Source organism: Arachis ipaensis, chromosome B02 (assembly GCF_000816755.2).
Source record: "Arachis ipaensis cultivar K30076 chromosome B02, Araip1.1, whole genome shotgun sequence".
In the NCBI taxonomy this organism is placed as follows: Eukaryota; Viridiplantae; Streptophyta; class Magnoliopsida; order Fabales; family Fabaceae; genus Arachis; species Arachis ipaensis.
Window position 1 is genome coordinate 104,558,976 of NC_029786.2, and position 27,126 is coordinate 104,586,101.

General features: G+C 39.0%; 1 protein-coding gene, 1 long non-coding RNA gene and 1 pseudogene across 5 annotated transcripts; all 3 read right to left on the reverse strand.

Moving 5' to 3' along the window:
• On the reverse strand, positions 227-26,861 carry LOC107626172 (annotated as a pseudogene).
• On the reverse strand, positions 11,752-12,430 carry LOC107626178. The gene is made up of 2 exons (XR_001617496.2): positions 12,383-12,430; positions 11,752-11,995 (listed from the first exon to the last, which is right to left on the reverse strand). It is a non-coding gene; the product is annotated as an uncharacterized LOC107626178 (long non-coding RNA).
• On the reverse strand, positions 21,181-23,364 carry LOC110269085. 4 transcript variants are annotated; one of them, XM_021116505.1, is made up of 4 exons: positions 23,007-23,364; positions 22,681-22,770; positions 21,976-22,078; positions 21,181-21,851 (listed from the first exon to the last, which is right to left on the reverse strand). In XM_021116505.1, exons 1-4 carry the CDS (start codon positions 23,136-23,138, stop codon positions 21,787-21,789), a joined length of 390 nt encoding a protein of 129 aa, XP_020972164.1. In that variant the 5' UTR covers positions 23,139-23,364; the 3' UTR covers positions 21,181-21,786. The 4 variants fall into 4 exon arrangements, with proteins under 4 accessions (XP_020972164.1, XP_020972165.1, XP_020972166.1 ...); XM_021116506.1 differs by having other exon boundaries at positions 21,181-21,855; XM_021116507.1 differs by lacking the exons at positions 21,181-21,851; positions 21,976-22,078 and adding exons at positions 22,280-22,393; positions 22,511-22,593.

Here is a 27,126-nt window from a genome sequence, read left to right on the forward strand (position 1 = left end):
ATTATAATTATAATTTTACGTCAATAAATTAATAACACTAATTCTTAAACACCAACCTGCAGCACTATATTGTAAGACATAGAAAATAGAAGAGTGATGCACATTTGAATTATTAAAAGGTGATTTTATAAAATAATTGCATGATTTGCGAAAAACATATGCAGATGACAGTTATAACAATATTGTAAATGAAAATTATAATAGAGAAGATGAACAACACAATATATCCTGATTCAATCCCAAAGTGGGATCTATATCTAGTCTCCACCACAACAAATGGTAGAATTTTTTACTATAAACAAATTCAAGTTACAAATACCAATTCAAGCCAATACAAAAAAACAAATTTCTCAAACGGCACTATAGCTTATTCTAGATATTCTCACATCCTACCTCTCTTGCCTTTTTCATAACAGAAATTGATTCTCACTTTCTAAGCTCTCTCTTTCGTATAAACAGAATAACTCATATCAGCTCTCCTAAAATAGAATGAAACGATGAAGGCATAAAAACTCTTAAGAAAAAAAAAAAGATAATTATTCAGTGTATATAAAAATATAAAACTAAGTTTGTTCTTCCTTTTTTTCTTTGAAAAGTTTGTAAGCTTTCTGCCTATTTTTGACATGTTGCTCCAACTGTATCCATATCATTGAAGGTAATCATGTTGCATTTTGATTGGTCTATCTGTCCTTGCAAAATTATGTTTTTCATCATCCATTTCTCTTTTGATTTTGTAAGAGGATGATGTCTTCCATGAATTCTGCTTTTGAATTGATGCAGAGACTGCACCTCATCTGATTTGTTTGGGATTCATTGTTCCTCCATCATTCTTGCCCAGATTTCTTTGGTCTCCTAATTAGGCTTAATCCAAGTTTGCTCCGATTCGTCTCTTGCTACGCCAAAACAAACACATTAGAACAACTCATACAATTTTGGCTTAGTGCATAGTCATCACAAGGTTAATTAATTTCTTAATTCAACAGAAGTTAATACTAAGATAGTAAACAGCATACCAAACCAACGAGGGCAACGAGCAAGCAAGCAAGCAAGAGCAACACCAAGAAATGTAATGAAAGGCCTTAGATTTGGGTGAGTCAAGGGGTGGTGCAAAAGTAGCTGACAGAAATAACAATAAAAAGAAGAATAACCGTTAATGAGAAAGGCAAAAGTTGAAGGGGAAGATTTCATCATTCTCAAGGGTTTATCCTTGAATTAACAAAATTATAACCTTCTAATAAACATTCTATGTTGTATGTAGTTTATATATAGCATTATGGCCAAAATCCCCTAACAATAATAGCCACATAAAACTATTCAAAACTTACTCAAAAGTCAAAAGACATGCCTCAGAATTCATTTGTTCCTTTAGTTGAGGACTACTGTTTTGAGATCACCATACCAGCCACTCAACCTTGCTTTCAACATTATTTACTCCAACTAACCAAGTTTTACCATGCTCTCAGGTAGGTTAAAAATAAAAAATAAAAAATAAAAAATCAACTAAGAATTTTGTGGAAAATTGGAAAAAGACACAAGATAAATTTAATGCTTGTGCTTACTTGTTTATGATCCCATTAAGATAGGCTGTACCGTGGGCATGATGGTTGTCTTTTACATACTTCAACGTAGCAAAAGCAAAACCCTTATTCACAATGGTTATAAAAAGGTGCATGAGAAGGTATATTGTACAAGAAAATAGTCACGAGAGTAATGCAGTGCAGGATTATACCACTCTAAGAGTGGTCCACTCCAGCTTGAAGTTGCTGCCTGAGACAACAAAGTTCAACTATATACATAGCTCCTTGTCCATGTACTCAACCAACAAAGAATTAGTACATAGAAACTTTTAAGATCATCTGCATTAAGAAAATTGAAATGAATAACTCAATTATTCTACAAGATCTTTATTTAAGCATGCCCAAAGATTTCCTATGTTTGTTTAATGCAGATTTGAAAATATGAGACTTTGAATAGTATAGAATGATAAGAGCATTTTTAATGTTAAGATTGTACTTTAATGGCAATTAATTCTCCAGGAATCCTTCAACAGAATAAAGCAAATGTTACTTTAAATCCAAATAGATACTCATCCTTACAAGATTGGAGGCGCAGCACCCAAATGCAATAAATTGACAAGTCCCAGNATTGAGATTGTATCCTAAAAAAAGTTAACAGTTTGGTGATACTATATGTTGGGGAAAGTAGGCATTGACTAGATTGGTGATTAAGAGTGTTAAAAGAGAGGATTGGGTTTTGTATTTACCTCAAAAAATAGTAGGATAAATTTTTGAAATAAAAGTAAGATTATGTAGGAGAGAATGATTATGATATTGGAGAAGATGAAGTCAAGCTGCTTTGGGATAGAGATAGCAAAGAGTTACCTGTTTTAAGATGTTGAGTCATTGTCAATCAGATTCCCATTAACTTTAATGTAGGGAATGTGGGAAATGGATGGCCAAATGTGGGGGTTCTTCCTCTCAATGTCTTCACCCAACAACCCACATTCACTGATTCTGAGTTCCCTTAAAGAGGCAGGCAGCCTTGTTATGTTCACCAGCTTAGGGCATTCTTCAATCCATAATTCTCGGAGGGACTGTGAGTGTGACACCTCCAGAGATGTCAAATTTTCACATCTTTCTATTCTCAGAAACAAGAGATTTGGGAACACTGGCAATGCGAAGAATGTAAGTGAATCGCAGCTGTTGTATATGTATAAGCTCTCTAGCGAGTGATGTTGTTGGTATTGCATTGGGAATTCTACATTCTTGCAATTATATATGCGCAAATCTTGCAACAAAGGGGGCAAAGAATCCCCTGGAAATGAGATAGCTGATGAGCACTCTGAGATCTGTAGCTGTATGAGAGAGGTTGGTTGGGTGTGGGTCATGGCCTCAAACAGAGAATCCACAAGCTGCTTTCCTTCTATTCTTAGTAGTTGCAGTGAAAGTGGTAGGTCTCGCATTCTTGCTTCCTGTTTGCCTAATATTTCCATTAGGAATATTGTGGGAGCTCTTGGCAGATAACAACCAAGCTCCTCGCATCCTCTAATGTAGAGTGATTTCAAAGACGGAAGGAAAGTGGGCAAATCTCCTCTTAACTTAGGACAGTTCCATATTGAAAGTTTCTCAATTTGAGGAAATGGTGCATCATCATCATCATCACATTCATATGACTCCCATTCCTCCCAGCAACTCAGAGAAAAAAATTGCAGAGATTTAAGGGATCGGAAGGGTGTCTCCTGATGCTGATGAGTTCCATCACCCTTATAGAATGACCCACCAATCTTCTTCACCTTGTTGAAATCTGTAATGACTAGCCTCTCCAGAGAGGGTAACTGTCCAAGTGAAGGAAGCACCAAACAATTCCTGCATCCACTCAGATACAACTCAGTCATGTTGTGGTACGAAGACTGCCCTAACCAATCCGGAAACATGGTACCTCTGTAACCGCACATGTATAGCTTCTTCAAGTCCTTGTGAGGATGTAATTTGTCAAGTACATCTTTCTCACTTTGGGAATCACAAACCTCACTTTCTTCAAATGATGACCAGGTCAAATCTATATCATTCAGGTGTATTTTTTCATCCATCCTTGCATTCGATGCTTCACCGCTATTCTTAACATTCTCTAGATTCTTAAGACAAAATGACCCATGAAGATGTGTTAGTTCTCCCAGTTCTCCGATCCCATTCTCTTCATGTTTGCCCGCAATATAGTAACTTAAAATTTGCAAATCTTTTAATTTGCTCATCTTTTTTGGCATCTCTTCTAAATCAGTGCCCTCAATATCAAGATGACGCAGATTCACAAGATTTTGCATGTTGGAGGGAAGCTTTTTAAGTTTTTCACACTCTGCCAACTTCAATGTTTGTAAATTATACAAGTTACTCATGGACTCGGGCAATGTCACGATAAGTGTACCAGAGAGATTCAAATAACGCAAGTGGATCAATTCACCAATTGAATCAGGCAATATATCAATTTCAAATGATTGAAATGGCAAAACACGTAAGCGCTTCAACTGTGCTAGTAAGCAACAAGGATCAATTCCCTCTTTGTGTTCACCGTAGAACTTTTTCTTGATTTGATACAGGGTCCTCAAATGACTTAAACTCTCACACGCTTCCAACATCTTCAGGACTGAATAATTGTCGTTGACATCATATGACAAATGACGAGTTTTAGTATCATGTTGGGCCACTTTCTCGTGTTCAGAGATTCTAACAAAGAACTTTTCACCACAAAATGTCGCTAGATCATGCATGAGATCGTGCATCACAAATGAATCTTTATAACCATTCTTTGAAGGTTGAAAGAATGATCGTGCAGCTAAATCATTGAAGTATCTATAACCAACTTCTTCTAAAATGCTTCCACTCTTTGGTTGTTGCAAAAGATCTTCGGCCATCCATAATAACACTAATTCATCTTTGTCAAATTCGTAATTCTTAGGATACAAAGAACAATAAACAAAGCAACGTTTTAAATAGGAGGGGAGGTAGTGATAACTAATTCTTAATGCAGGAAGAATCCTACACTCGTCTTCAGAAAACTCCCAAATCTCACTCATCAAAACATCTTTCCAATCCCTTATGTTATCCTTGGTTCTCAGCAAGCCCCCAAGAGATTGAGCAGCCAAAGGCAGTCCTTTGCACTTTTCAACAATTTTTCTGCCAACTTTTTCTAAAGCCAAACGATCTCGTGATTCAGAAGCGGAAAATGCATGATTTGCAAACACCAACCAACATTGTTCATCATTCAACAAACTCAAATTGTGAGCTGGAATAGTTTTCACCATAGAAGCAACAGCATCAATGCGGGTTGTTACAAGAATCTTTCCTCCCTGACTTCCACATTGGAAGGGAATTAGAAAAGTTTTCCAATCATCATAATGATTGGTCCACATGTCATCCAGAACAACCAAAAACTTCTTCCCTGTTACCTCAGTCCTCAAACGTTGTTGAACTGAATCTAAATCATTCATGTTGCAAGAAGCAGAAGTAGCTTTCTCCACTACAGTCTTTGTCACCTTAAGAACATCAAATACTTCACCAACACAAACCCATGCTTTAACATTAAACTTTTGCTGCACTTGCTCATCATTGTAAACCAATTGAGCCAGAGTTGTTTTTCCTATACCGCCCATACCCACAATGGGGATGACAGGTGATTTAGCATGAGGAGTATCATCTAACAGCAATTTGATTATCTTCTCTTTGTCTTTGTCCCGACCAAATATGTCAGAACTTACAACGAGAGATGTGGATGGAGTTCTCCATGACGACATGTCCACCTTGGCGCACTCTTTCAGACGATGATGATTTTTCTTTGCTACAACAGACTCTAGTGTACCAACTATTTTTTCCATGTCACCAGTATCTTCGATATATGAATCAACAAGACGAGACCAGGAAGAAGAGTTACCTGGATCCCTTTGAGTGGCTGGGATGGCAGCTTTAGTGGAGATCTCATCGACCAAGTCATCAGCAAAATAGAGAGCATCTTGGAGATCAAGAAGCCACTTTTTGACTCTCTTGTTAGTGAACTGCTTCTGCTCAGCATCATCAAGCACAGGTCCAACCTCATACAGACGTTTCTCCAACCTCCCAAGCAACTCGAGGGCAGAGACGTTTCCATTGAGGACGGAGTCATCTTCAAGTATTGAAGACAACTTGTCTAAAACAGCATCAACAAGGAAGCGAGATAGGCTCCACCATCAAGTTTTGCAGCCATGATTGGATCTCAAGTGCAACGGATGAAATCACAACAAAAAAAGAAAGGTAAAGGACGAGGGAAGAAGGGTTCACAGTTTGCAATGTACTCTCTGGGTTTTCTCAAACAGGAGTTAAGGATGAATGATGAGCTTTATGGTCTTGGGAGTTGGGACAAAATCACGTGGTGGAATAATGCTGGCTTTTACGGAATTACCCATCGGTGAAATTTTTCACCTTTTCATGTTATTCTCAAAAATATTATTTCAACATACAATTTGTTCCCACAAATCTTCTTTATTATTATTGGAAAAAGAAATAAAAATTGTAACACATTACGAAATAAATACTCTTAATTTTTTTTTTGGTATTTGAAGGCCCAAATATTAGTGAAGTCTCTTATATTTGACTTGTAGGAAGAAAAGAGTGTGTTAGGACTAAAGGCCGAAACCGGTGGAGATAAATGATAAAGAAATGATTTTTTTTTTTTGTAAAATAAATACAATAAATGTTTAAAATCCTTAAATGAAATTTAATACTGAGATAGATTAGTTTTTGACTTTGTGAGTTGGAAGATCCTGTGAAAAAAAAAAAAGATAATTTTGAAAGTTTTTACTGATTTTCGTAATATGTTTTATCTCGTTTACTTTATAAAAGGAGATAAGTATAGACGTATCTCATTTCCAATGTAAACGAGATAAGGTACAAATCCAGGTCTACGTATCACGTGTGCACATGTTTTACATGGGGAACGAACTTCACATATCTCATTTACACTATAAAAAAAATATAAACGAACTAATTTTATTTAGTGTGTAAACGAGATACATGCTAACTTAAAACGTTGACATTGTAAATGAGATATAGTACAACAAAAATCAATCATCTATAAAAGGATTTTCAAACCGTTGGTATTCTCCATAAAAATCTCAATACTTCTTCTCTCCCTTTTTTTTTAAAAAAAATTATGAAAAATGTCTACTGGTAGTGGTTTCTTTGTTGTGATGGTGTATCCAACTGTCACATGAGAAACAGTGATAGTGGAATTATATTTGAGTATGAGAATCTTGTGCTTTTGCACACTTGAAGAGCAAATTCTTTGTCCGAGTTAGAGAGTCTGATATTGACGCACGTCGATGATAGGGAGTGAAAAGAGGTTGGAAGAGTTGGGTATAGAATGCTAGCACGGATGAAAAATGGTATATATATTTCAGTTTCGTCCATTCTGCCTCAATGGCAATGAGCATGTGCGCCTAATGTAAGAACCAAAAATTATTAACTAATTAATTAACGTAAAATAATAATTTAAATTGTCCGAAAATATGTTCAAAAATTTATAATGTGAATTAGAAAATTTTGAGGTGAGATTTAAATTCAGTAGAATTTTTTGAGTTGTGAAATATAATTTTCTACGAAAAATTGAGTAAAAACGTATACCGATAAATTAGTCGATAGTACTAGTTTAAGTCTGTCTGGTACTGTATGAGCATAATAAAAATTACCTTTTATAGTTTTGTGTAAATTTTATTAAATAATAATATGTATTAAAAATTTATTTTTTAATATTTTTTGTAAGTGTTCATATCTTGGGTCGAGCTACACGACCCAGGCTGCTTAAAGACAAAGCGACCGACCTGTACAGGTCTGGAACTCCCGATCTCTTCTCAAAGAGGTCGGCTAAATCGACAATAGAGGCCCAAAGCAGGCCCAAATAAAGGAACGCAACCCAAATCCAAAGGCAACCAAAGCCTATAGAGATAAGGGGGTTCCCTTGAAGATAAGATGACTTCACTCAAAGATAAGATAAGATAAGATAACTATCTTATCTCCAAGAAGGTCACTCCTCACCATTATAAATATACTGGAGCACCCCGGTATAACTCATACTCTGATTCTACTAAAAATCTGCTTAATACCCTTGCTAACTTAAGCATCGGAGTCCCTTGCAGGTACCACCACCCTCCGGTGACAAAGGATCAGCAGCACACCCCGTCCAACAAGTCGGACACGACAGCTCCAGTCACCACCCACAAGTCGGACAAGTCAGCTCCGACCAGCACAGAAGATCTCCTCCGAGATCGACCTACAGTTTCAGGTAACCCTCGGAACATTGGCGCTGTTGCCGGGGAACCTGGAAGTCATCCCATCATTATGGCGGACAACCTTGACAACGACCACAACTCTAATTTGGAGAACAGAACGCCACATAAAAACGCGGAGGTCACACTAGACGATACTTCTCAACCTAACAAAGACAAGAATTTACTAAACACGGGAGCCATGGAGGCACTTCAGGATCGCCTAAAACAACTCGAAAAAGAGGTCGAGTATCAACGGGAAGTCGAGAGAGACCTACGAAGGGAAGCTAGGTGACGCCGCGAATTAGAGGACAAGCTCCTAAAGTTCGAAGCTGATCTCAAAGCTAAAACTACTCGATCCAGCCACGAAGATAGCTCCCGCAAGGACCAAGACCCATTCACCAAAGAGATTATGAAGGCCAAAATTCCAAAAGACTTCAAACCCCCCCGACATGACTTTGTACGATGGCACATCAGATCCCAGCCATCATCTCAGTAATTTCAGAAGTAGAATGTATCTCACCGACGCCTCAGATGCAGTCCGCTGCAAAGCCTTCCCGACTACCTTGACAAAGACAGCAATTAAATGGTTCGACAATCTGCCCCCTAGGTCCATCTCAAGCTTTGACGACTTAGCCAAGAAATTTCTAGCCAGATTCTCTATCCAGAAAGACAAAACTAAGCATGCCCCAAGTCTATTAGGGATCAAGCAAGGAGATCGGGAAAGTCTCCGCAGCTACATAGAAAGATTCAACAAAACATGTCTAGACATACAAAGTCTGCCCACAGAAGCAGCCATTATGGGCCTCATCAATGGCTTACGAGAGGGACCTTTTAGTCACTCCATATCGAAAAAACATCCCACATCTTTAAATGAAGTGCAAGAACGAGCAGAGAAATACATCAACATGGAGGAAAACTCTCGACTAGGAGAGAACTCAAAGTCCGGATTACCATACTTCTCCCGAGATAAAGATAAAGAGTCCAAGAAAAAAGAAGATTAGCATGGAGAAAAGATCAAGAAATACCACAATTAAACCCCTCTTCGGGTGTCTCTTGTAGATATCTATCGAGAAGTATGCCATACTGAAAAAATACCTCCACCTCGTCGACTCAAAAGCAAGAAAGGAGGAGGAAATCGGACAGAATACTGTGAATACCATCGAATCTATGGACATCCCACCAACGAGTGCTTCGATTTGAAGAATGTCATAGAAAAATTGGTAAGAGAGGGGAGACTAGATCCGTACTTAGCCAACAAATTAGATGAGCCAAGAAAAATAAGAAGGGACGAAGAAGTCGGATGAACTGAACGACCACCTCGTACCCCGGAGAGACATGTCCACATGATACACGGAGGATTTGCGGGAGGAGGAATCTCCAAATCATCTCGCAAAAGACATCTGAAAGAAGTATATCATGTCGAGGGAGGAGAAGGAGCACCCGACCTCCCCACTATCACCTTCACCAAAGAGGACGCAGCTGGCGTCATCTCGGAACATGACGATCCCATGGTCATCACTATCATATTGGCCAACGCTAATCTCCACCGCACACTGGTGGACCCAGGAAGCTCAGCCGACATACTGTTCAAAATCGTCTTCGACAAACTCGGCCTAGAGGAAAAAGAACTCAGAGCATATCCAAACAGCCTATTCGGGCTCGGAGACACTCCAATCCAACCACTGGGATACATCTCACTGCACACAACCTTTGGAAAAGGAAACCGGTCAAGGACACTCAACATAGACTACATCGTGGTCGACGTGAGTACAGCCTACAATGCCCTGATAGGTCGAACAATGCTGAATCAACTCGGCGCAGTAGTCTCGACTCCACATCTGTGCATGAAGTTTCCAACAACAGAAGGGATCGCTACGGTAAGAGCAGACTAGAAGACAGCGCGCCGCTATTACAACGAAAGTATGAACCTCAGAGGCAAAGGAGAAGAAATCCACACCATCGAATTCGGGGGAGTTTGAGGGCGGGAAGAACTTCGTCCACAACCCGAAGGCAAAATAGAAAAGGTCCAGATCGGAGATGTCCCAGATAAAACAACCAATATCGGCACAATCCTAAAAGGAGACATAAAGGAGTCCCTCATAAAGTTCTTAAGAGATAATGTTGACCTCTTCGCATGGAAGGCCGCAGATAGGCCATAGACCCCAAGCTAATGTGCCACAAGCTGGTAGTATACCCAGGATCTCGGCCAGTACAGTAGAGACACAGAAAGCTCGGGCCAGAACAGTCCCAAGCTGTAAAAGAGCAGGTACAAGCTTTACTGGAGGCAGGATTCATATGGGAAGTCAAGTACCCACTATGGCTCGCTAACGTCGTCTTGGTGAAAAAATCAAATGGGAAGTGGCGGATGTGCACCGACTACACCGATCTCAACAAAGCTTGCCCAAAAGATCCTTATCCACTCCCAAGTATCGACGCTCTGGTAGTGCCTCCTCCGGATACAAATACCTCTCGTTTATGGACGCCTATTCGGGATACAATCAAATCCCAATGTACCCACCTGATCAAGAAAAAACCTCATTCTTAACCCCAAAAGCAAACTACTGCTACGTCGTCATGCCATTCGGACTCAAAAATGCAGGAGCCGCTTATCAAAGATTAATGAATAAAGTCTTCACAGACCACATCGGGAAAGTCATGGAAGTATACGTGGATGACATGTTAGTAAAGACACAAAGCGAGGAATCATTACTGTCCGACCTCACCCAAGTATTCGACACTATAAGAAGGCATGGCATGCGACTTAACCCTGCAAAATGCACCTTCGTAGTAGAAGCTGGCAAATTCTTGGGTTTCATGCTCACACAAAGAGGAATTGAGTTAAATCCGGATAAATGCTGAGCTATACTCGACATGAAGAGCCCGACCTATGTCAAAGAGGTACAACAACTCAATGGAAGATTAGCAGCCTTGTCCAGATTTCTAGCCGGATCAGCAATAGAATCTCTCCCCTTCTACGCCACTTTAAGGAAGGAAAAGAGGTTTGAATGGACAACGGAGTGTGAGCAAGCTTTCCAGGATTTCAAAAGGTTCCTGGGACAACCACCTATTCTAACTCGGCCACGGGAAGGAGAACCACTTATTTGTACCTCACAGTAGGAAATCGGACAGTAGCCTCAGCACTGGTCAGAGAGGACGAAAGCAAACAACAACCTATATACTTCATCAGCAAAGCACTACAAGGGTCCGAACTGAACTACCAAAAAATAAAAAAATTCGCCTATGCTCTCATACTAACGTCTCGATGACTTCGCTCATATTTTCAAGCCTACATCATCAAGGTTCGAACCAGCCAGCCCATAAAAGGCATTTTGCAGAAAATATATTTGGCAGGAAGAATCTTACAATGGGCAGTCGAGTTGTCTGAATTCGACATCCAATATGAAGCGCAGACAGCCATCAAATCACAGTACCTGACCGACTTCATTGCAGAGTTTACTGACACCCCGAAAATCCCTACAGAATAGAATCTCTACATAGATGGCTCCTCGAACAAAACCGGGAGCGGGGCAGGCGTAATAATAGAAAGCAATCAAGGAACCCAAATCGAACTCTCCCTTAAGTTCGATTTCCCTGCCTCAAACAATCAGGCTAAATATGAGGCATTACTAGCTGGTTTGAAGCTGGCTAAAGAGGTCGGAGCTCAAAAGCTTATCATCTTCAGCGACTCACAAGTAGTCACCTCACAAATAGCAGGAAGTAGGGGTGTTCGCGGTGCGGTTTGGTTCGGTTTTTTAAGAAAAATCTATCCGATCCAATTTTATATTAGTAGTTCGGTTCGGTTTGGTTCGGTCTTTTTACTGAGACCATCCGAACCAAGCCAAACCAATTAAAATCGGTTTGGTTTGGTTCGGTTTTTGAACTCAAAAAATGAATTCAGTTCCAGTTATTTCCCATGTACTAAAACTCTGTCCTATGTTATTTTCAACATAAACATATGCAACAAAATAACAAGTTTAATTTCACAAAGTCATAAATACAGTCATACAACATAATAACTAACAAAAATCTTGATACAAGAAGTTCAACAACAAAAGAAATTATAAATACAACAATCGAAAAACATGAAAAGTTCAACACAATAAAAAGAAAAAAAAAGTTGCTTCCATTAATTTGTACAGCAAAGCAGCCATATTTTGATGTTTCCTAGCAAGATTGCAAAAAATTGTTCAGCAAACAAAGAACCTGAAATCAGAAATTGAGTTATAACAATTAATACCACCAAATAGGGTTGTATATTCAGGAAAAAATGAATGTTAAACAATAGTATGAATGCTTAACTAAACTAAAAATGTGCCTCTAAAAGGTATTCTCGATTCTCAATCTTCAAATTAGGGGAACAGGGCCATGCCTTAATTTATGCATTATTTTCAAAATTAGAATCATAACAAGTTTCAGCAAATAAACACAGTTTACAAACAAAATCATTGAATACAACCAAACTGATTCCAAAGTCACTAACAAATAATCAACTTGACTCAAATCATTAACAAAGTACTAAAAACACAACAAATTAAAATCATCAACAATTTTGTAAAAATAGGGAAAGCAGAAGATGGAACAATAATCAACCTCACTCAGAAAAATCAAGAAGCAATAAAAAAAAGGCAAGAGACTGAATCAGAAATAGAACCAAACTAAATCAGAAATACAACCAATCTGATTCCAAAAGTTTGCATGTAGTGCACTAATTCCACAAATTCTTCCTCTTTCACCTTCTCCTTTCGTGCATTAACATTGAATAAACAAGAAATTCAGAATTAACCCTAAACAAGAATTACCCTAAATTAAACGTAACAAAAAATTCAGAATTAAAAAACAAAATCAGAATCAACAACTCAGCCATAAAATCAAGAACAAGCCAACCAAGTGTTCATCCCAAATTAGAATCAACAAGAATACTAAACCAGATTTAAAAAAATAGAATCAGAACAAAAAAAATAAACCTGAGGCTTAGGCTCCATTACAGATGACAGAGATGCTGCGACAGAAGGAGATGCTACGACGGAGGCAACGAGGCTAGAAGAACTGGAAAACGAATTAAAATGAAGAATAAATTAAAAAAAAATTAATAATAGCAGTGAACCAAGAAAACAAAATTAAAATAAAAAAATACCAATCAATAATCAAGAAGAAAATTATAACAAAAATAGAAAAGGAAAAAATGGCAGATAGAGAATGAAAACTCAGAAAGAAAATCAAGAATAAACCTGTGTGACGGAAGACACGGCGGCTGGACTGCGCTGCGCTGTGCTTCACGGAGGGCGATGCTGCATGCTGGTGCGTGCTGCACTACTGCTGTTGTTTCGCTGCGTGGGAGACGATGGAGAGAGAGCGGGTACGAGAAAGGGAGAGGGAGAAGGAGGGGATAACGGGGAGAAAGGCTCCTTCGCGGCTGCTACAGTCTGGACTCCGGAGGATGGCAGAGGAGAGTGGAAGATGAGGGTTGAGAGTTCAGAGTAGGGCAAGGTAATGAGGTCTGCGGCGCTGAGGTGAGGGTGAATGAATGGGCTTCACATTAGGGTTAGGGTAATTTAAATGTTTTATTTATATACTGGTTTGGTTTGGTTTGGTTTAGGTTTTCTCAATCAAAACCGAAAACCGAACCGAACCGAACAAAAAACTGCAAAAACATAATTTTTTGGTTATTTTGGTTTTCGGTTATTTCGGTTTTTGGTTTTTTTAGTTCGGTTCGTCGGTTTGGATTGGTTTTGAACACCCCTAGCAGGAAGCTATCAAGCCAAGGATCCGACCATGAAAAAGTACTTGGATAAAACCAAGGAACAGCTCGGACAACTCGGGAAATATGAGGTCCGTCACATACCTCGGGAACAGAATGCTCGAGCTGATGCACTCTCAAAACTAGCCAGCACCAAACCAGGGGCAACAATAGAAGCCTCATTCAGGAGATACTACAGAACCCGTCAATTTCGGAAGATGAAAAGGTCCTATCCATAACCGGTCTGGATCAAGGATGGATGTCTCCCATAATTAACTACCTCAAAATAGAAATACTCCCTACAGATAAGAAGGAGGGAAAGAGTCAACACCACTGTTAAAATGTGTGCCGACTTCCAACACAAAGAAAGTTTTAGAAGAAATACACAGTGGCATCTATGGCAACCATCTCGGAGCACAAACTCTCACCAAAAAAAAATACTCCGAGCCGGATTCTATTGGCCAACTTTACAAAAAGAAGCAACATAGTTCGTAAAGATATGTCCACCATGTTAGAAACATGCTAATTTTCACATCGCCCTACCAGAGGAGCTCATCAGCGTAACCTCACCCTGGCCATTTGCAAAATGGGGACTCGACCTCCTTGGGCCCTTCCCTCAAGGATCAGGACAGGTTAAGTTCCTCATCGTCGGGGTATACTATTTTACAAAATGGATTGAGGCAGAACCCCTAGCTAACGGCACTGCTCAAAGAAGTCAAAAATTCCTATATAGAAACATTGTCACAAGGTTTGGGGTTCCATACTCCATCACCACAGACAATGGCACTCAATTCACATATGCAGGCTTCAGAAAATTGGTGGCCGACTTAAAAATAAAGCACCAATTCACATCCGTAGAACACCCCCAGGCTAATGGACAAGCAGAAGCTACCAACAAAGTCATACTGGCCGGGTTAAAACGGAGATTATAGGACGCAAAGGGAGCTTGGGCTGAAGAGCTCCCACAAGTCCTATGTGCATATCGGACAACACCACACTCCACCACAAAGGAATCACCTTTTCGATTAGCTTACGGGATGGAGGTAATGATCCCAGTGGAGGTCGAAGAAGGATCGCCCATAGTGATCCACTATGGTTAAAAGGACAACTCCCAACTACAAAGGGAAGAACTCAACCTACTTCCAAAAATCCAAGAAAAAGCTCGGATCAGGGAAGAGGCGTTAAAACGTCGAGTGGCCTCAAGATACAATCGGAAGGTAGTACAGCGAAGCTTTGCCAACAACGACCTCATCCTAATCCGAAATGATATCGAAACAAGTCAACCGGGAGAGGGGAAACTAGCAGCTAACTGGAAAGGACCCTACCGAATCACAGAGGTACTGGAAAAAGGCTACTACAGGGTGTCCGAACTAGAAGGGCGAGAGCTACCAAGGTCATGGCAAGCCTGCAACCTAAGAAAGTATTATAGTTAGTGGTAATAAAGATCTTAGGTCAATGTGCACTCTTTTTCCTGAAAAGGTTTTTTAACGAGGCATCAAGCCAAGATATATACATGTATATATTTGCATATTTTCTATTTTGAATAAAGTTTTTTCAGATTTTCTACAAATCCTCTTTATCAAGATGCATTAATCTGAAATGCAAAAATTCATCGCCCGATTATAAAGCTACAGATCGACAAAAGTGAAAAATCAAATTCACTGCTTGATCACGATGAAGTCGACAAAGATGAAAATCGAATTCTTCAGAAGTCGGCCAAAGTAAGGATCAAAATCGGCAAGATGAAAAGCGACAAAATAGAATAATGCAAGAAGTTATCAAAAGTGATCCATAGGAAAAGACTTGACGAGGTCTTAATAAAAATGGGTTGCTAAAAATAACTTAAAGACGGACCGACATAAAGAAGTCAGACCAGTCGACTACAACTATAAAAGTTATAAAAAGTAATCCCTAGAAAGAAGCCTGGCCAGCCCTAAAAAAGAGGATTACTAGAAATAACTTAGAAGGGACCAACATGATAAAGTTGGCCCAACAAAACTCAAAAAGTTATAAAAAAAAGTAATCCATAAAAGAGACCTGACAAAGGTCCAAATAATATGGATTACTGAAAATAACTTAGAAGGGACCGACATGATAAAGTCGGCCCAACAAAACCTCAAAAAGTTATAAAAAGTAATCCATAAAAGAGACCTGACAAAGGTCCAAATAATATGGATTACTGAAAATAACTTAGAAGGGACCGACATAATAAAGTCGGCCCAACAAAACCTCAAAAAGTTATAAAAAATAATCCATAAAAGAGACCTGACAAAGGTCCAAATAATATGGATTACTGAAAATAACTTAGAAGGGACCAACACAATAAAGTCAGACCGAAAAAAGCTACAAAAAGTTATAAATAGTAATCCATAAAAGGACCTGACAAGGTCCAAATAAAATGAATTATTAGAAATAACTTCGGATAAACCGAGATGAAGAGGTCGGCCTAAGACAAATCAAAGCTACAAAGTTATAAAAGTCATCCATAAAAGAGACCTAACAAGGTTCAAATAAAATGGATTACTAAGAATAACTCGAAGGACTCAACAAAAGGAGCCAACGTGACAGAAGGCGTGCGCTAAAAGGGACACGGCTCAACCTACAGAAAGCCACGACCTCACCAAGCTCGCAAGTATTCTATGAGAGTACTAAGAAAGAATAAGTCGAATAAAACTAGCCTCAGAAACTTTGTTCGACTAGCGCAAAAAGTAAAAGCCATCTAAAGAGGTCGGACAACAAGACTCCAACACTCTAAAAGATTCCTGAAAACGCTAAACAACGCTGCAGGCAAGCATATCGCAAAGGAACAAAGATAATATGACAAAGGGCTCAAGAGGCCACCCAAGAGTCGACCTCAGAGAGCTCAAAAAGCTACTTTATTTTTCTACATAAAAGTTGCTATAGAAAAGCAACCAAAATCTCCAAGTCAAGACCGCAAATTACAAAAATAAAGAGTTCAAAGCCCACAGACCGGGCTATACACAAATACATCAAGAAAAACTATAAAGGATGCAAGGACTCCCCAGTAGCAGTGTCTCGGGGTGAAGGAGGACGAGCCTGAAGGGGAACAGCATCTACAGTCCCATCATCCCGGTTCAAGATCTGGACATTAGGGTCGGACTCGAGCTGGCCGACCTCAGTAGCAGGAACTGAAGAAGCCGGGGCACCAGGAGCCTTGGTAGATGGCACAGGAGGAGGGTCTACATCCACATCATCATCATCCGAGCCATCAGGGACAATCTTACCATCCACTACAGTGTTGTCCAAGCTGAGTAGGGTAAGGTCGAGCTCGAGCACAAGAACTCAAATATGAGCCTTCAAATTCTCATAAGCAGCATTCACGTTACCTACAAGATGACCCTGGAGCTCGGCATAGTCGGTCTGGGCAGATTTCAACCTCTCCCGGAGCTCTATCATTTCCCCATAAGTTAGGACATAGCTCTCCTTATGTTTCAAAGACATCTCCTCAGCCAAGTTCGCAGAAGACACCGCAGCAGTAGCCCGAATCTTCTCACCCTCCAACTCTTTTTCCAACTTCGCCACCCTCACCTCAAGCTCCTCCTTCAACCCCTTGATTCTGTCAAACTCTGATTTAGCCTCCTCCATAAAAGCCTTGGTTGCATGAATGGGAAGATCTTGGGCAGTTCGATATAAAGCCGCCCCCATATATGCCATCTTAATACTGCTCCGAGTAATAAAGTCCAGATGACAAAGAAGAGAGACATCGTCAGTAGGAACAACACCGTAAGGGGCAATCTGTTGATCAACAAACCCAACGGCATCAAAGTCAGGGGCATCCAAATTGAAGGGTTTGACAGTCCTCTGTCTTTTTTGGGGAAGTGCCAACAGTAGAAGAAGTAGCAGCAGAAATTGAGGGAGGATCAACTAAATGGACCTGAGGAGTTGGAATCATCCTCCTCGGCCCAGTAGAGCTCATGATCGGCTTCTTAGGAGGAACTTGAGAAGATCTCTCCCCTGCGGCTTTTGCCGAGATGTTCTGGGCGGTGATGGCTTTTCTCGCCTTCTTAAAGGCCCTCATGGAGTCATTGTTTTTAATCATCTCTGAAAACAACATACAGCAAGAAACCGAGTTATAAAAAGGGAAACGAATAAACTCGACAAAAATAAACAAGCACAACAAATACAAAAGAAGTCGACCACCACCTAACTCAGCTCGGAGAAGAGAGAAATTTCTTTGTATCAAGATGGGGAGGCTGCCCCCAGTTCTCTTCCAGCACAGTCACGAAGGCTTGCTCAACCTCATCTAACATCTCTCAAGTATACCTAGACACCACTACATTCTTTTGCCATTCTAAAGGAAAGCTGGGCTCGCCATTCTCATCCAAAAAGAAAGGCCGAGCTCCTTCAACAGCTCGGACCTTGAAAAAATAGTTCTTAAAATCGCAAAAAGATTCATCATACATTGAAAAAACTTTCTTTCCCTGGGCGGCACGGAAAGATACCCAAGCAGCCTTCTTCTTAGCCACCCCGGGCTTAGTCAAAACAAAGAGGTAAAGAAAAAGGGTTTGAGATGGTTTAACATCCAACTCTTGACACAGTAATTGAAAAATCTTAAGAAAGCCCCACGAATTCGGGTGAAGCAGGGAGGGAGATACATTGCACGACCACATCAAATTGGTCTCAAAAGCAGTAAAAGGAAAAGTAATGTTCAGTTGGCTGAAAAAATAGTCATAGGCATAAAAGAAGGGACGCTCCCCCTGGACCGAGGTCGAAAAACAAACCCTCTCATCGGAATCAGGCGCTACAAGCTCATAATCTTTCTCCTGGGCCTGACTACTACAAATCCTATGATGTTTCTTCAGTTCTACACAGTACTCAGTATTTACCACAAAGACACACATCAACACGAGGGAGTCCAGCCAGTCCGACATACCCTCAGGGACTTTTAAAGAAGTCTCGACAATATTTTTGCGAGAAGACATGGGTCAACTAGTCCTACAATAAGAAAAGGAAAAAGGGGTTACTAAACAGCTCGGGCAAATCAAAAAACAACTCGGACTAAAACATAGAAACAGCAAAAGGAGACCTCAGGACTGACACCAAGGTCCAGGGGCATCCTTTAGAGGAAGAAACAGAATAAGGCTTCAGGAAAAATATACGACCTACATCCCTCAAAACAAGGAAGCAACTCTCCTTCGATAGCGACACTCCACAAAAACACAAAATAATCTATCAAATTCATTACTTTTTACAGCCTATCAGAAAAGTCAAATATCAAAGCATGCAAAGGGGCAATTATCAAAGACGCAACCTTTCTCAAGGTCAAACAGTTCAGCATTTTAAAAAGGGAGAATCATCAAGGGCGCAACCTTTTCTCAGAATCAAACAAGTTCACTATTTCAAAGGAAGAAATCAAGAAGATACAGTAAACAGCATTTAAAACCCTAAAAATGCATCAAATACCAGCAAACAAGGAAAGGTTCTACAAAATTAAAGAAACCCTAAAACAGCACACAGAGCAAAAGCAAATCAAACGCAGCAAGCAAAGAAAGATTCAAACTTTTCAGCTTTTTCCAAACAAAATAAAAAAGATTATAAATATGCAAACATAAAAATGAGGAAAGAGAGAAAAGCCAACCTGCAGTAGGAAAGGAACAATGAAGTGATCAGAGATTGAAAAGAAGCAAACACCAACGATCGCCTCTTCAAAAGCAGAAGATAGAAAGCAAGAAAAGTTGCGGGGAAGCAAGAAGAGGAGAGACAGGGAAGAGAAACTCTTTGAAGAATTTTGAAAAGAAGTGAGAAGTGGGAAGCAAAGGAAACGGCGAAAGGGGAGGTTAATGGGCATTTAAAACCGTCGCATGTTTCCAAAGAAGTACAAAAACGTGCGCTACAAAGAGAAACGTTCCGCATTTAAAGCTACTTAAAAGAAGTTCTACAAACAGACCCAACAAAAGAATGCTCGAGTCCGGCTTCCCCAAAAGAGATCGAAGTTCTAAAACTCGACCTCAAAAGAAAGACCGAGCTCGAGCAGGGGCACTGTTCATATCTTGAGTCGAGCTGCACGACCCGGGCTGCTTAAAGACAAAGCGACCGGCCTGTACAGGTCTGGAATTCCCGATCTCTTCTCAAAGAGGTCGGCCAAATCGACAATAGAGGTCCAAAGCAGGCCTAAATAAAGGAATGCGACCCAAATCCAAAGGCAGCCCAAGCCTATAGAGATAAGGGGGTTTCCCTTGAAGATAAGATGACTTCACTCAAAAATAAGATAAGATAAGATAACTATCTTATCTCCAAAAAGATCACTCCTCACATTATAAATACACTGGAGCACCCAGGTATAACTCATGCTGGCATTATTAATACTATACAAGTCTAATGCGTTCTCTTCTACATAATCTTTTTTAGCAGTTACCAATGGTGTATCTTCACATCCATCCTTGCATTGGCAGCTTTACAACTACTAATAACATTCTCTAATTAAATGTGTCCATGCCAAATGACCCATGAAGATTACTCGCTGACTCTCCCAATTAATGTGCAGTGACCCCATTTGCTTCAGGCTTTTGCTAGATGCTCTCACTCACATCCTAACACTCGCACTAAACACATTTTGATTTCTAACGTGTTCTACAGACTAAATGTCTCTAAGAAAAAGTTCTCCTGCCCCAAAATTTCTTTCTGCTGAATTATATTGACATGTTCCCAAGATGCTGCTTCTTGTTTTATTCCTACAAAAGAATCCAACATGTTTGCTTCAATGATTGAGTAGATATTTCCAAACTTATTTCACACAATTTATTTTCATTAATTTTTATCTAATGTATTTTTGTAATGAGACTTATATTTTATTTTTAAATTGAATCCAGAATTTATTCAAGTATATATGCCTCAACTTCATAGTGAGAAATCCATTTTTCAAAAGCATCTGATAAGCCAAACAATATAGCTAAAAGCTAAAGCTTCAACTATTTAGAGCATGTTTGGGTTATTTGTCCACTATAAATATAGGTTAGGATACTCAACTTCATTAGTTATTTGCCAATTTTTGTTTGACAATAAGGTTTGATTATCTCCAATTTTTTGGTGGAATCACCAAGGTGTCCTTCTACTTCTTACGAAGGAAATCTTGTTCCAGTATTAGAGATTGAAACCCAATCAACCTTATTGTAGCTAGGGAATGAAATGAAATCTGCACCCAAAGCATATGATTTGTTTTTCAATTTAATTTTTGCACTACAACAATGCTACACAACCAAACTTGTGTCTGAATGAGGTGCCAAAATTATAGTAAAAGATTGAGAGTAAGAAAAAAAAATTAAAAAATGGAGAAAGAAAGCAAAGTTGAAGGAATTGAAAGCATAAAAAAGAGAAAACCGAATTGAATTGTCCATTTACTGAATGAGAATGAATTATAATTATAATTTTACGTCAATAAATTAATAACACTAATTCTTAAACACCAACCTGCATTATAATTATAATTTTACGTCAATAAATTAATAACACTAACTCTTAAACACCAACCTGCAGCACTATATTGTAAGACATAGAAAATGGAAGAGTGATGCAGATTTGAATGATTAAAAAGTGATTTTATAAAATGATTGCATGATTTGCCAAAAACATATGCAGATGACAATTATAACAATATTGTGAATGAAAATTGTAATAGAGAAGATGAACAACACGATGTATCCTGGTTCAATCCCAAAGTGGGATCTACATCCAGTCTCCACCACAACAAATGGTAGAATTTTTCACTATAAACAAATTCAAGTTACAAATACCAATTCAAGCCAATACAAAAAACAAATTTCTCAAACGGCACTATGACTTTTTCCAGATATTCTCACATCCTAGCTCTGCCTTTTTCATAACAGAAATTGATTCTCACTTTCTAAGCTCTCTCTCTCTGGTATAAACAGAATAACTCATATCAGCTCTCCTAAAATAGAATGAAACAATAAAGGCATGAAAACTCTTAAGAAAAAAAAAGATATTTGTTTACTGTAAATAAAAATATAAAACTAAGTTTGTCCTTCCTTTTTTTTCTTTGAAAAGTTTGTAAGCTTTCTGTCTATTTTTGACAGATTGCTCCAACTGTATCCATATCATTGAAGATTTGAAGGTAATCTTGTTGCATTTTGATTGGTCTATTTGTCCTTGCAAATTATGTCATCATCCATTTCTTCTTTTGATTTTGTACGAGGATGATGTCTTCCATGAATTCTGCTTTTGAATTGATGCAGAGACTGCACCTCATCTGATTTGTTTGGGATTCATTGTTCCTCCATCATTCTTGCCCAGATTCCTTTGGTCTCCTAATTAGAACTAATCCAAGTTTGCTCCGATTCGTCTCTTGCTACGCCAAAACAAACACATTAGAACAACTCATACAATTTTTGCTTAGTGCATAGTCATCACAAGGTTAATTAATTTCTTAATTCAACAGAACTTAATACTAAGATAGTAAACAGCATACCAAACCAACGAGGGCCACGAGCAAGCAAGCAAGCAAGAGCAACCCCATGAATTGTAATGAAAGGCCTTAGATTTGGGTGAGTCAAGGGGTGGTGCAAAAGTAGCTGACACAAATAACAATAAAAAGAAGAAAACCCGTTAATGACAAAGGCAAAAGTTGGAAGGGGAAGATTTCATCATTCTCAAGGGTTTATCCTTGAATTAACAAAACTATAACCTTCTAATAAACATTCTATGTTGTATGTAGTTTATATTTCGCATTATGGCCAAAATCCCCTAACAGTAATAGCCACATAATACTATTCAAAACTTACTCAAAAGACATGCCTCAGAATTCATTTCTTCCTTTAGTTGAGGAATACTGTTTTGAGATCACTATATCAGCCGCTGAACCTTGCTTTCAACATTATTTGCTCCAACTAACCAAGTTTTACCATGCTCTCAGGTAGGTTAAAATAAAAAATAAAAAATCAACAACTAAGAATTTTGTGGAAAATTGGAAAAAGACACGAGATAAATTTAATGCTTGTGCTTACTTGTTTATGATCCCATTAAGATAGGCTGTACCATGGGCATGATGGTTGTCTTTTACATACTTCAACGTAGTAAAAGCAAAACCCTTATTCACAATGGTTATAAAAAGGTGCATGAGAAAGTATATTGTACAAGAAAATAGTCACAAGAGTAATGCAGTGCAGGATTATACCAGTCTAAGAGTGGTCCACTCCAGCTTGAAGTTCCTTGTCCATGTACTCAACCAGCAAAGAATTAGTACATAGAAAACTTTTAAGATCATCTGCATTAAGAAAATTGAAATGAATAACTCAATTATTCTACAAGATCTTTATTTAAGCATGCCCAAAGATTTCCTATGTTTGTTTAATGCAGATTTGAAAATATGAGACTTTGAATAGTATAGAATGATAAGAGCATTTTTAATGTTAAGATTGTACTTTAATGGCAATTAATTCTCCAGGAATCCTTTAAGAGAATAAAGCAAATGTTAATTTAAATCCAAATAGATATCCTTACAAGATTGGAGGCGCAGCACCCAAATGCAATAAATTGACAAGTCCCAGAAGAATCAATAGATGTCCCTATACATGAAGAAAGAAAGAAGAAATAATAAAATAAAGGGAGAGGAGGGAATTCCAAAATTGACATTGTATCCTAAAAAAAGTTAACAGTTTTGTGATACTAAATGTTGGGGAAAGTAGGCATTGAGTAGAGTGGTGATTAAGAGTGTTAAAAGAGAGGATTGGGTTTTGTATTTACCTGAAAAAAGAGTAGGATAAATGTTTGAAATAAAAGTAAGATTATGTAGGAGAGAATGAATATGATGTTGGAGAAGATGAAGTGAAGCCACTTTGGGATAGAGAAAGAGCAAAAGGGTTACCTGTTTTAAGATGTTGAGTCAAACTCAATCCATGTGCCGTCAACTTCAATGTGGGGGATGTGGGAAATGGATGGCCAAATGTGGGGGTCCTTCCTCTCTATGCCTTCACCCAACAACGGACATCCATAGATTCTGAGTTGAGTTAAAGAGGCAGGCAGCCTTATTATGTTCTCCAGCTTAGGGCACTCTACAATCCATAATTCTTGGAGGGACTGTGACTGTGACAGCTCCAGAGATGTCAAATTTTCACGTATTGCGATTGTGAGATACTTGAGATTTGGGAAAGCTGGGAATGCGAAGGATATAAGCGAATGACAGCTGTTGTGTATTTGTAATCTCTGTAGCGAGTGGTGTTGTTGGTGTTGCATTGGGAATTCTACATTCTTGCAATTGTATATGCCCAACTGTTTCAACGAAGGGGGCAAAGCATCCCCTGGAAATGATATAGCTGATGAGCACTCTGAGATTCCTAAACAACTGAGAGAGGTTGGTTGGGTGTGGGTCATGGCCTCAAACACATACTCCACCTGCTGCTCTCCATTAATTACTAGTGTCTCCAACATGGAAAGTGGTTGGTCCCGCATTCTTGCTTCCTGTTTGCCATCTATTCTTAATTTGCGTAGGATGGGAGCTCTTGGCAGATAACAACCAATCTCCTCGCATTCTTTAATCCAAAGTGATTTCAAAGACGGAAGGAAAGTGGGCAAATCTCCTCTTAACTTAGGACAGTTATAAATACGGAGCTCCTCAAGTTTCGGAAATGGTGCATGATTATCATCATCACATTCATATGACTCCCATTCCTCCCACCAACCCATATGACGAAATTCTAGAGATTTAAGGGATCGGAAGGGTGCCTCCTGATGCTGATGAGTTCCATCACCCTTATAGAATGACCCACCAATCTTCTTCACCTTCTCAAACTCTTCAATGATCAGCATCTCCAGAGAGGGTAACTGTCCAAGTGAAGGAATCACCCAACAATTCCTGCATCCCGTCAACTCCAACTTAGTCATGTTGTGGTACGAAGACTGCCCTACCCAATCCGGAAACATCGTACCTCTGTAACCCCAGATGAATAGCTTCTTCAAGTCTTTGTGAGGACGTAATTTGTCAAGTACATCTTTTTCACTTTGGGAATCACAAACCTCACTTTCTTCAAATGATGACCACCTCAAATATAAGGCATTCAATTGTATTTTTTCATCCATCCTTGCATTCGATGCTTCACCACTATTCTTAACATTCTCTAGTTTCTTAATCCACAATGAGCCATGAAGATGTGGTAGCTCTCCCAGTTCTCCAATCCCATTCTCTTCATGTTTGCCCGCAATATAGTCACTTAAAAATTGCAAATCTTTTAATTTGCTCATCTTTTTTGGCATCTCTTCCAAACCAGTGTCAAAAACATCAAGATGACGCAAATTCACAAGATTTTGCATGTTGGACGGAAGCTTTTTAAGTTTTCTACAACTTCTCAACTTCAATGTTTGTAAATTGTACAAATTATTCAAGGACTCCGGCAATGTCACGACAAGTGTGTTAGAGAGATTCAAATAACGCAAGTGGATCAATTCACCAATTGAATCAGGCAATATATCAATTTTAAATGATTTAAATGACAAAACACGTAAGCGCTTCAACTGTGCTAGTAAGCGACCAAGATCAATTCCCAATTTGTGTTGACGGTATAAATCTGCCTTGATTCGAAACAGGGTTCTCACATGACTTGAACTCTCACATGCTTCCAACATCTTCGGGACTGAATTACTGTCGTTGACATCATATGACAAATGACGAGTTTTAGTATCATGTTGGCCTACATTCTCGTGTTCAGAGATTCTAACAAAGAACTTTTTACCATAGAATGTCGCTAGATCATGCATGAGGTCGTGCATCACAAATGAATCTTCATAACCATTCTTTGATGGTTGAAAGAATGATCGTGCAGCTAAATCATTTAAGTATTTATATCCAACTTCTTCTAAAATGCTTCCACTCTCTGGTTGTTGCAAAAGATCTTCCGCCATCCACAACGACACCAATTCATGGCTACTGAGTACATAATCTTTAGGATACAAAGAACAATAGACAAAGCAACGTTTTAAGTGTGAAGGGAGATAATGATAACTTATTCTCAATGCAGGAAGAATCCTACACTCATCTTCAGAAAACTCCCAAATCTCACTCACCAAAACATCTTCCCACTGGCTTGCCTTATCCTTGGTTCTCAATAAGCCCCCAAGTGATTGAGCTGCCAAAGGCAGGCCTTTGCACTTTTCAACAATTTTTCTACCAATTTTTTCTAAAGCTAAACGATCTCGAGATTCAGTAGGAAAGAATGCATGATTTGCAAACACCAACCAACATTGTTCAACATCCAACAAACTCAAATTGTGAGCTGGAATAGTTTTCACCATAGAAGCAACAGTATCAATGCGGGTTGTTACAAGAATCTTTCCTCCCTGACTTCCACATTGGAAGGGGCCTAGAAAAGTTTTCCAATCATCATAATGAATGGTCCACATGTCATCCAGAACAACCAAAATCCTCTTCCCTGTTACCTCAGTCCTCAAACGTTGTTGAACAGAATCTAAATCATTCATGTTGCAAGAAGCAGAAGTAGCTTTCTCCACTACAGTCTGTCACCTTAAGAACATCAAATACTTCACCAACACAAACCCATACTTTAACATTAAACTTTTGCTGCACTTGGTCATCATTGTAAACCAATTGAGCCAGAGTAGTTTTTCCTATACCGCCCATACCCACAATGGGGATGACAGTCACAGGTGATTCAGCATGACGAGTATCATCTAACAGCAATTTGATTATCTCGTCCTTGTCTTTGTCCCGACCAAATATGTCAGAATTTATAACGAGAGATGTGGATGGAATTCTCGGCATGTCCACCTTGGCACTCTTCTCCAGACGAAGTAAATCTTTACGTGCTACAACAGACTCTAGTGTACCAACTATTTTTTCCATGTCGCCAGTACCTTCAATATATGAATTAACAAGAGAAGAACAGGAAGAAGAGATACCTGGATCTCTTAGAGTGGCGGGGATGGCGGCCTTAGTGGTGGAGAGTTCATCGAGCAAATCATCAGCAAAATAGAGAGCATCTTGGAGATCAACAAGCCACTTTTTGACTCTCTTGTTAGTGAACTGCTTCTGCTCAGCATCATCAAGCACATGTCCAACCTCATACAGACTTTTCTCCAACCTTCCAAGCAACTCCAGGGCAGAGTGGTTTCCATTGAGGACAGAGTCATCTTCAAGTATTGAGGACAACTTATCTAAAATAGCATCAACAAAGGAGGTGAGATAAGCTCCACCATAAAGTTTTGCAGCCATGATTGGATCTAAAGTGCAGCGGATGAGATCACAAGAAAGAAAAAAAGGTGAAGGATGAGGGAAGAAGGGTTCACGGTTTGCAATGTACTCTCTGGGTTTTCTCAAACAGGAGCTAAGGGAAGAAGTCTTCGGACAAACTCAAGTGGTGAAATAATGCTGGCTTTTAATAATAAAGATGATGATGTCCGAGGACAATTACGGAATTACCCATTGCTGAAAATTTTCACCTTTTCATGTTAGTCTAATATTATTTCAACATACAATTAGTTTCCACAAATCTTGTTCATTATTATTGAAAAAAAAATAAACATTGTAACACATTACAAAATAAATACTCTTAATATTTTTTTTTTTTGGCATTTGAAGGCTCAAATATTAGTGAAGTCTCTTATGTTGACT